The sequence below is a fragment of the Pteronotus mesoamericanus genome, unplaced genomic scaffold (assembly GCF_021234165.1).
Source record: "Pteronotus mesoamericanus isolate MK-2021 breed Mesoamerican mustached bat unplaced genomic scaffold, CSHL_Meso_final contig_25, whole genome shotgun sequence".
Classification (NCBI taxonomy): Eukaryota; Metazoa; Chordata; class Mammalia; order Chiroptera; family Mormoopidae; genus Pteronotus; species Pteronotus mesoamericanus.
In genome coordinates, this window is record NW_026555105.1 from 18,316,327 (window position 1) to 18,324,879 (window position 8,553).

Sequence of the window (8,553 nt, forward strand, 5' to 3'; positions counted from 1 at the left end):
GCAGGAAGGGGAGGTAGCCTCAGTTTCCTTGGCCTAGAAAGGTAGTTGTGAGGACTCTGCCAGTGTAGAGCTGGGCGGGGAAAGCTTTTGTCCACTGAAAAGTGCCACATTGAAAATGATTGCCATAGGAAGCAGTTTTCTCAGTCTGTTGAAATCTTGCTTACAGGAGTATCCTCTCTGACTCAAATACATTTTTATTTAAAAATAAAAATAAAAAAGATTGCATCACAGCTGGTTTTGATCTTGCTTTGTGACCTTCCAGACCTCAGCACTGAGGTCTAATGATTTCTCTCTTATTTTGCATCTTTAGAGCTGGAAGGCGGAACTGTTTCTCCCCAACCTCCTCCCACCCGTGTCAGTCAGGCCTGTGCGTTGTCGGGTCGCACCCACAAGTTGGGTCAGCCTCTCTTGGTCCCAGTCTCCTAGATCCCCAGGCGGTGTGGGCAGAGGGTTCTGGCTTTTGATCGCCGACAGTGATAGCCATGTGAGTTCCCCCAGGTGTGGGCCACGTGAGTCCCCCGAGTGTCAGCATCTCCCACAGGAGCGAGAGACCTGGGGAACTGGGACATGTCTGGGGTGACAGCACCTGCCTCCCAGGGGCCAGTGTTGGCTGAGGCTCCTCTCCTGAGCCCTGCAGGTCCTGTGAAAGGCCTCCACTGGCTCAGATGTCTCTGGCACTTGTCCCTTTTCAAAAAAACTCTATCTCCTTGGCTAAGTGACAGCTGGGCATGGGAGCATGGCCTCCGCGAGGGTGTCCATGGATGTGAAGCATCAGCATGGGCCCATCGCAGGGCTCGGCCCCCCCGCCCCCCCCCCGCCACCGCAACCCAGACCGAGGGGCTGTGGGTTGATGGGAAGGACCAGGGTTTGAGTCTCAGACGGGCGGGATGGGCGCTGCAGCCTAAGCACTTCACTTATTCCCAATTGACCCTGGCATGGGCCTTAACCTCTAAGTTTGCTCATCTCTAAGCGGGGCCCGTAAGCCCTGGCCCAGAGTGCCGTGGAGAGTCAGTGATGCATTGCTCAACAAAGGGCCTGACCCATGGCAGATACGCGGGATGAGTTGGTTCCCTGGTCTCTCCTCTCTCCCACCCTGTAACAGACCATGTTCTGACTGTTTCATTCCACTTCTGATCTACCCTTCTCCGTCCCTGACCACCCATTTATCAGCTGCCCCATTAAATCTTGATTATAGCCCCAAGGACAGTCCTGGAGCCCTCGTGGCTGCCATCAAGAGAATGCGGTTTGACTGAGCCCTCACTTGGGCACTGCCGAGGGGATGGGGATCAGCACACTACTCCCGGGGCTCCAGCCCTGAGGCAGGTGTGGGCCCCCAGAGCTGGAGCAGATGGCATCCCATTTGGTGGAGAGGTCAACAGGAAATGAGTTCGGTTCAGGGGTCACAGAACTGATTGTGGGGTCAGAGAAGACTCTGAGGGCATGAGATAGAGATGGTGCCTCTCAAGGGATACGTAGGAAGCTTTGGCTTCTGAGCAGGCAAGTGAAGGGTGTGTGCGCCCACCCGTGTGTGTGCACATGCGCATGTGTATGCGTGAGTGCACGTGTGTATTAAAGATTCCCCCAGGGGCCGGGAGGATGAGGGAGGCGGTGGAAGGGAGAGGAGGGGCTGAGTGGCAGTCTGAGGAAGGGAATTGGCAGGACTTGGTGGTTGAAGGCACGAGGGAGCTCAGCCATAGTCCGTGAGGGCAGCTTTAGAGAGCGGCTGCTCTGCAGGTCTCTGAAAGCACAGAGGGACAGAGCAAGGAGGAGGGGAGCCACCACTGCGGGTAATAACCAGAGTTTTTCAGTTATTTAACAGATGAGGAAAAGGCAGCTCAAGGAAGGGGGAGTGACCTGCACATGGTCACACAGCCACTGACTTCCCAACTTCCCCTGCCCGGACCGGGCAAAGGGTCCTGTGGGCAAAGGGTCCTGCGCCTGCAGCTGCTGTGTCAGCTGAATCCTGGAGCCTCTGGGAAATCCCTTCACTCAGCCCAAATGCAAAACTTCAAGGTCAGATGAAGTTGTCTCAGCCAGCCTGTGACCAGCTGGGGGCTTCCCTCTGAAAGAGCCAAGCCTCCGTGCCAGCCTGGTGTCCACGAGAAGCACCCCATCCCCCCGGGGGCAGGAGCAGGACAGCCATTCAGGACTAGGGAACTTCTGCTCCAGACAGGCAAGGCCAGCACACAGGGCTCTTTCCCTCCATGCCACTCTCCTCTGACACTTCGTCATGAAGATGCTCATATGCAGCAAAGTGGAAAGACTGAATATTGAACACCCATATACCTACAGCTGGACTTGATCATTAACACTTTCCTCTACGTGTGTGATTGGTAATGATCTAGCCCTCAGTCTCTCTCTCTCTCTTTAAAATGCATTTCAAAGTGAAATGCAGGCATCAGTACATTTCCTGCTAAGTGTTTCAGCGTGTATATCATTAGCCAGAGCTCAGCACCTGTTCACATTTTTCTTATCTGAAATTTACATACAGTGAAAAACACAGATCTTATATGTACATTTTCCAAAGCCACCTTTCACTCAGCAAAAATGTGGCTCATCTATCTTGTTGCGCATAACAATAGTGCATTTTTTTAATAACTTTAAATTTTGGGATAATCTTAGATTGTACAGGGTTCTCATATGCTCCACACCACCAGAGTTCCCCACATTGTTAATATCTTATATCACCATGACACATTTGTTGAAACCAAGAAACTGACCCTGTGCCATTCTTATTAAGTAATCTCTAGACTTGATGTGGGTTTTACCAGTTTTTCCTGTCCTGTCTTTTCAGGGTCCAAAGGCAACACTTTACATTTAGTTCTCAGGTCACCCCCATGTCCTCTGCTCACCTTCCTTATTTCTCCTGACCTGCACAGTCTTAGGAGCGCTGGCCAGGTAGCCTGCCGAGTGCCCCCCTCAGGGTTTGCCTGATGCTTTTCTTGTCATGAGACCAGGTTGGAGTTTCTGGCACACTCGGCCGGTAAGTCCATGACTGTTTCCAGGCTTCTCCAGGGTGAGGTTGCCATTTTCTCTTTCCCTGCTCCGTTCTTTGGTGGTGAGTCACCAAGCATAACCCACCCTTGGGGGCAGGGGTTGGGAAGTGGGCAAGAATTAAGCTCTACCTCCTGGAGGGGGGAGTATCTACATACACTATTTTAAATTCTTTAAGGATATCAAAAGGAATTTCCTCCATCTATGTATTATTCAATCTTGTATTGGCTGAATGTTATTAACTGGATTTTTGTTTTAGTTAAGGCTTATAAGGAAAAAGAATAACTCCCTAAGGTCTTAGTTACTTAATTTGTTCTGGTACTTCTGAATAACATGCTTACTCTCTTTGTGTTTCTTGGTTCTTTTCCCTTTTACATTTGATTGAATTATAGGAAACTGATAATATTCAACTGTTCCTGATCTACAAAAAGTGACGATTTCATATGGTTCAACTGCCTAGTATGTGACATTGGAGTTGACTCATTTTCTTTTGTGAATTGCGATTTTGCACTTGCCCCTCACCTGACCCGGCTTAGGGATCAGACACTGCCAGCTCAACCACAGCTCCAGGCTCCCCCAGTTCTGCAGACCGGGAACCTGGGGCCTGAGTAAGAAAGGGGCTGCTGGGTGTGAGGTCATCTTTTGCTGTGATAACTGCCCCTAACGGACAGCTGTGGGGCAAGGCGCTGGGGGCTCCCTGGGCTCTGTCTGCTCTGTGATACCCACAGATGAGTTCTCTGCCCTCTGGCAGACTGAGCCATAGTGCATGGCCTTGCACGGTTATGACCATGAGTCCAGCTCTCCCTGTAGAGCCTTAGACCAGCCATTGAACCCTTTGTGCCTTAGTTGCCATCATTCTTCCAGATGGGCTCTAGTGGTGTCCTTGTCCTGAAGCCATCATTGGTGTTGAACCTGAGCTGCTCCTCCGGGCCACTCTGTGTCCTCATTCCAGCCCCACAGTGTGAAAGAGGCTGCCCAGGACTGGGGTCTCAGGGTCGGAGGCTGAGATCACTGGCTCAGCTCAGTCTCTGACCTGGTCCAAGAAAGTAGCCAGGTACTCCCCCTGCTCTAGGTTCCTGCCCCTCTATCTGTGTGCCCAGAGCTGGTTGGTGCTGACGTCTGAGAGGCCTCTCAGTGCCTCGGAGCTGGTGGTGTCTCAGCGATGAGACCCGCTCCCCTCATCCTCACGTGGTGCTGGGCCCTGCCCCTCCTGCTCCAGGCATTGGAGCTCTTGGGACAAACGGATGGCAAGACTGTAGGTGACGCATGTAGGGCACCTTGGCAAATCCATATTCTGCTCTGGGCCTCTGAGCGGGTAGTGGGCTGCGCTTCTAGGGCTCTTTTGAGTCTGTGGTCCATATGGGGCAGACTGAGCCAGCACACAATACCATGGTGGCAGAACCGCTTCAGGGACCCTGCCCAGTGCAGGGGAGGAAGGAGCACTGTTGTCAGGCAGTCACGGAAATGGATGCAAAACTGCAGCTTGGATGAGTCTGTGCTACTGAGTAGCAGTGAATGGGGCCAAGACCCAGTCTGGGGGGTGTGGGAGGGCTTTCCTGAAGAAGGTCCTTCCTGAGATCCAAAGGACAAGCAGGTGTTGACTAGGTGAAAGGAGAGAGAACATTCCAGGCCAAGGAAACAGCAAAGATCCTACAGTGGGAGGGAAGATGCCAGTGTGGGCAGAGCAGAGTGAGGTGGAACAGGGGAGAGGGTGACGCAGGTCCATGAGCAGGGAACAGGTGCAAGGTCTTGGAGCCCCAGGGAGCTTGGTCTTCACCCTGTGAGCCACAGGAAGCCTTTAGAGGATTTTAACATGACCGGGTTTGTTTTGAAAAGCACTATGGCAGCTGTGGAAAATGGACTGGGGGAGGGGGATGTTCGACTTTAAGGAGCCCAGAGAGGAGACTGCTGCTGAGATGACAGTGCCTTTGTGCAGGGTGTTAGCTATTAAGATGGGTAGAAACGGGTGGATTTGAGAGTTTACGATGTAGAACTGATGGGACTTACTGGCTCTGTATATGGGAGACGTATCTGGTGATTCTGTGGACTGAGAACCTGGAAGAACCTGGGCTGGGAAGCGGGGCCTGACTTCCCAGTGGGAGAAGCCAATTTGACAGGGAGTGTGGCTGGGGTGCACCCAGGAGGCCTGTGGGCACCCACGATATGAGGTGGAGGGGCTTCTGTTGCAGAAGTACCAGTCTGGCGTTCAGAGACTAGGGCATGAGGAGGCGGTGCAGACCATGATGGAGGGAGGGTCATATGGGTACTTCTAAGGTGCCACTGAGACCTTGCAGGGTCAAGTGTAGGTCCCTGGGTAGAGTATCCCCCATACCTGCCTAGCTCTCCAGGGACCCAGGGTTCAGGGGGAGGTACCTCAAAGCTTCTCACACTCTCTCCCTCTGCCCCCCCCAGATCCTGTTGATCTCCGATTACTTCTACGCCTTCCTGCGGCGGGAGTACTACCTCACTCATGGTCTCTACTTGACAGCCAAAGATGGCACGGAGGCCATGCTCGTGCTCAAGTAGGCCTGGCCGGGCACAGGGCTGCACAGACTTCAGGGGGTGGACAGGCCAGAGGCTAGGCCAAGCCCTCCAGAATTGCCAGCAGGCAAGTCCTCCGGCAGATGAGGTTCAAGTCCCGGGTCACGATCTTGGCACCAGAGGCGAGCCAAGGCTGGCAGAAAGGCCTGTGGGCCACTGCCAGGAGCACCTCCACTTGGACCCCCAGTTTTTGGCTCTGCACACAAAGGAGCCCTTTCCCAGGCAGGAAAGGGGGAATAAGCAGGTGAGCAGGGTTTGTTAGATTGTGGTGACTTAATAAATTTTTTTGGTATGAAGTCTATGCTGGGCTCACATTAAATTCCTGGAAGGTGTGGGCCCCTAATACTGACATGATCCACTACACATGGGTGTGGGTTTCCAGCATGAACCCTAAGTCCACAGAACAGAAGTATGTGTACTGGTGAGCAGGGCGTGGTGTCTGACAGCCCCACCAGCAGCCCACCCCACTCCCCAAGCAGCTGGAGGCAAAGGGCCAGGCAGGCCTGAGCAATCTTTATTCTGCAGAGGGACAATGACCACAGATCCATACACCATGTCAAGACCAGGTGAGCCAGGGGCCAGTCCTTCAGGGGTGGGTGGGTCCAGGCAGGAAGCAGCGCCTCAGGTGGGGGAGGGGCAGACGGGCAGGGGCCTAAAATAAAAAAGATAAACCAGACAGAGCAGGGGTGCTAGGGGCTGTTCCCACCCCCCTGCGCCCAGCCTGCCAGCACCCAGCGGGGCAGCCCTAACGTGACAGGTCCAGGATCTACCCAGGGCAGAGTCAGAGTGGTTGGTGCCCCAGGACTAAGGGGTAGCATCTCTGCCCAGTCCCCCGGAAGCTGGGGCAACGCAGTTCAGGAGCCAAGAACTCCCTGGGCAGAGCCTGACAGGGTCCCCACTCCCAGGCCAACCACCACCCCCGCCCCCCTACTGCTGGCTCAGAAGCCGAAGGTTTCCTGGGAGGCGTAGACCATGTAGAGGAAGCCATCGTCATCTTTCTCCTGCTCATAGATGTCCGCGATGGGCGTGGACACGCTCACCATGCTGTGCTGGTTCACCAGCAGGAAGAAGGCCTGCGTGGGGTTCAGCTGCAGACGGCGCCTGAGGTGGACAGGAGGGCAGGCCCGCAGTGAGGGGCCTCGCAGCTGGGCGGGCAGGGTGGCTCAGACTCCCAAAAATGTCCTGCCCCTGCTTCACATCCACCCCAGCCTTCCAAAGGCTCATCTCTGACCGGACCACAGCCCTGACCTTGACCTTCCCCAGAATAGGGACCCTATGCCCCCATCCTACGCCCCCCCCCCCCCCCCCCGACCCGACACGTATTCTCAAAAGGACCTGGCCTGCTGCCCAACCACAGCAGGACCCAAGTTCCCCTCTGGAAGCGGCTGCCCACGCACCGGATTATCTTGACCAGCTCGCTCATGTTGACATGGTCCGGGACCAGGAATTTGGTCTTGTCCAGGACTGGCAACTGCTTTTCCCCCTTGTAGCGCTCGATGATCACCTGGGAACAGGGTAGGGCGGGGACATGTGAGCTGGGGCGGAGCCTGGGCCGGGCGGGTATAGCAGGGGGACAGTGGGACTCACCGGGATCTTGCTCGGGTGCTGTTCGCGGATCTGCTGCACCTCCTTACAGCGGTCGGCTGCGGGGGGAGGTCGGCGGTGAGGCTAGGCCGGGGTCCTCCTCGCGGTTTGCCCCGCCTGTCTCCGACGGGCGGCATGGCCCCACCTCCCCAAAGCCCCCGCCCCCGGGGCCGTCAGGCAGGCCTGGACACAAGACAGGGTTGGGAGGTCCGGCCCCAGGCCTGAACCTGCCTCCCAGCCCAGGGTCAAGCTGAAACCTGACGTCACAGGACTGACGTCACCTGCGGCAGTAGGTCGGTTGCGCCCCCCCTCCCCGCCCCCAACCCTAACCCCGACACACACTCGCAGACTGCCCGCTGGGCCTCACCGAAGCTCCGCCGCTGCTTGAAAGGCCGGTCGGAGGGCATCTCGCGGGCCCGGCGGGGCACACAGGCCGGAGCTCCGGGGCGGGGTTGTGGCTGCGGCACAGGGACGCCAAGCGGTCCGCGCCGCGCGCTCAAGGGCTCTGGGGCTCACGCTGAGCCCAGCGGCGGAGGCTCCGGGAGGTAACTCGCCCGGGTGACGTCAGGTCACAACAGTCCTTAAAGGGGAGGCCAGCGCGCGGCTCCCATTGGGCCGACGCAAAACCCGCCCGCCTGGACCGTGACGTCAGGGCTCACAGCCTGGATTCGCGACCGGCTCCGGGAAGGGGCGGTGGCTCCCAGGGCACGTCACAGTGGCGTGACGTCATGGCCTATGAAGGCCCCTCTCCCCCGAGCACAGGCAGTGCAGGGGACTGGAAAGCTCAGAGGCCGTTGCGGAAGAGAACTCGCAGCTCTGGACATGGCTCAGCATCCTCTGTCCCTGCTGTCACTGACACGGCACAGTCTGTTCATTACAGGGACTGAACGAGGCGCTGAGGATGACAGCAGTGAACCAAAAAGTCCCCCTCGCGGCTTATGGAGAAAGGTGAGGTGGGTGAGACTGAAACATTAAAGAGCAAGTCACTAAAAAGGAACACAGGTTTTTAAAGAAATTCCAAAAGTTGAAAAATAGAGCTATTGATAATCAATTCTCAAAGACTGAGGCAAGAAAGCAGATTGGGTACAGCAGACGAGAATTTCTGAATTAGAGAATAACCAGAAATAATTAACTAGAGAAACAAGGTGAAGAAATGTAAAAGAGGAAGTGACTGGAATGGTATAGTGAGAAAAACTCCTATGCCTAATCAATTTCAGAAGGAGAGGAAAGAATATGGTAGCGTCAGTTCCTTAAGAAGAGTTTCCAAAATCGATTAAAGACCAGGATCCTCACATAAAACCCAGAGCAGGACAAATAAAAATAAAGTCAGCATCTAGGCACTTTGTAGTGAATTTGCAGAACTCTAAAGACAAGAAATTAGATGGGAAAATGGTAAGCAACTAAACTGACAAACATGTAAGTCATCTAAACAAG

At 55.0% G+C, this 8,553-nt stretch overlaps 2 protein-coding genes across 3 annotated transcripts in view; one reads left to right on the forward strand and one right to left on the reverse strand.

The window, feature by feature from the left end:
• PIGU (phosphatidylinositol glycan anchor biosynthesis class U) overlaps window positions 1–5,802 on the forward strand; it is a 91,186-nt gene extending 85,384 nt beyond the window's left edge. Inside the window, exon 12 of the mRNA XM_054573860.1 lies at window positions 5,407–5,802. Within this exon, the coding sequence (XP_054429835.1) occupies window positions 5,407–5,520 (114 nt within the window). The 3' untranslated portion in view covers window positions 5,521–5,802. The remainder of the gene's footprint in view (window positions 1–5,406) is intronic.
• A 231-nt stretch (window positions 5,803–6,033) lies between these two features.
• On the reverse strand, window positions 6,034–7,703 carry MAP1LC3A (microtubule associated protein 1 light chain 3 alpha). Of its 2 annotated transcripts, XM_054573864.1 has the most exons (5): window positions 7,487–7,703; window positions 7,123–7,178; window positions 6,933–7,039; window positions 6,467–6,636; window positions 6,034–6,187 (listed from the first exon to the last, which is right to left on the reverse strand). In XM_054573864.1, exons 1-4 carry the CDS (start codon window positions 7,524–7,526, stop codon window positions 6,474–6,476), a joined length of 366 nt encoding a protein of 121 aa, XP_054429839.1. In that variant the 5' UTR covers window positions 7,527–7,703; the 3' UTR covers window positions 6,034–6,187; window positions 6,467–6,473. The 2 variants fall into 2 exon arrangements, with proteins under 2 accessions (XP_054429839.1, XP_054429838.1); XM_054573863.1 differs by having other exon boundaries at window positions 6,034–6,636.
• Window positions 7,704–8,553: the final 850 nt, after the last annotated feature.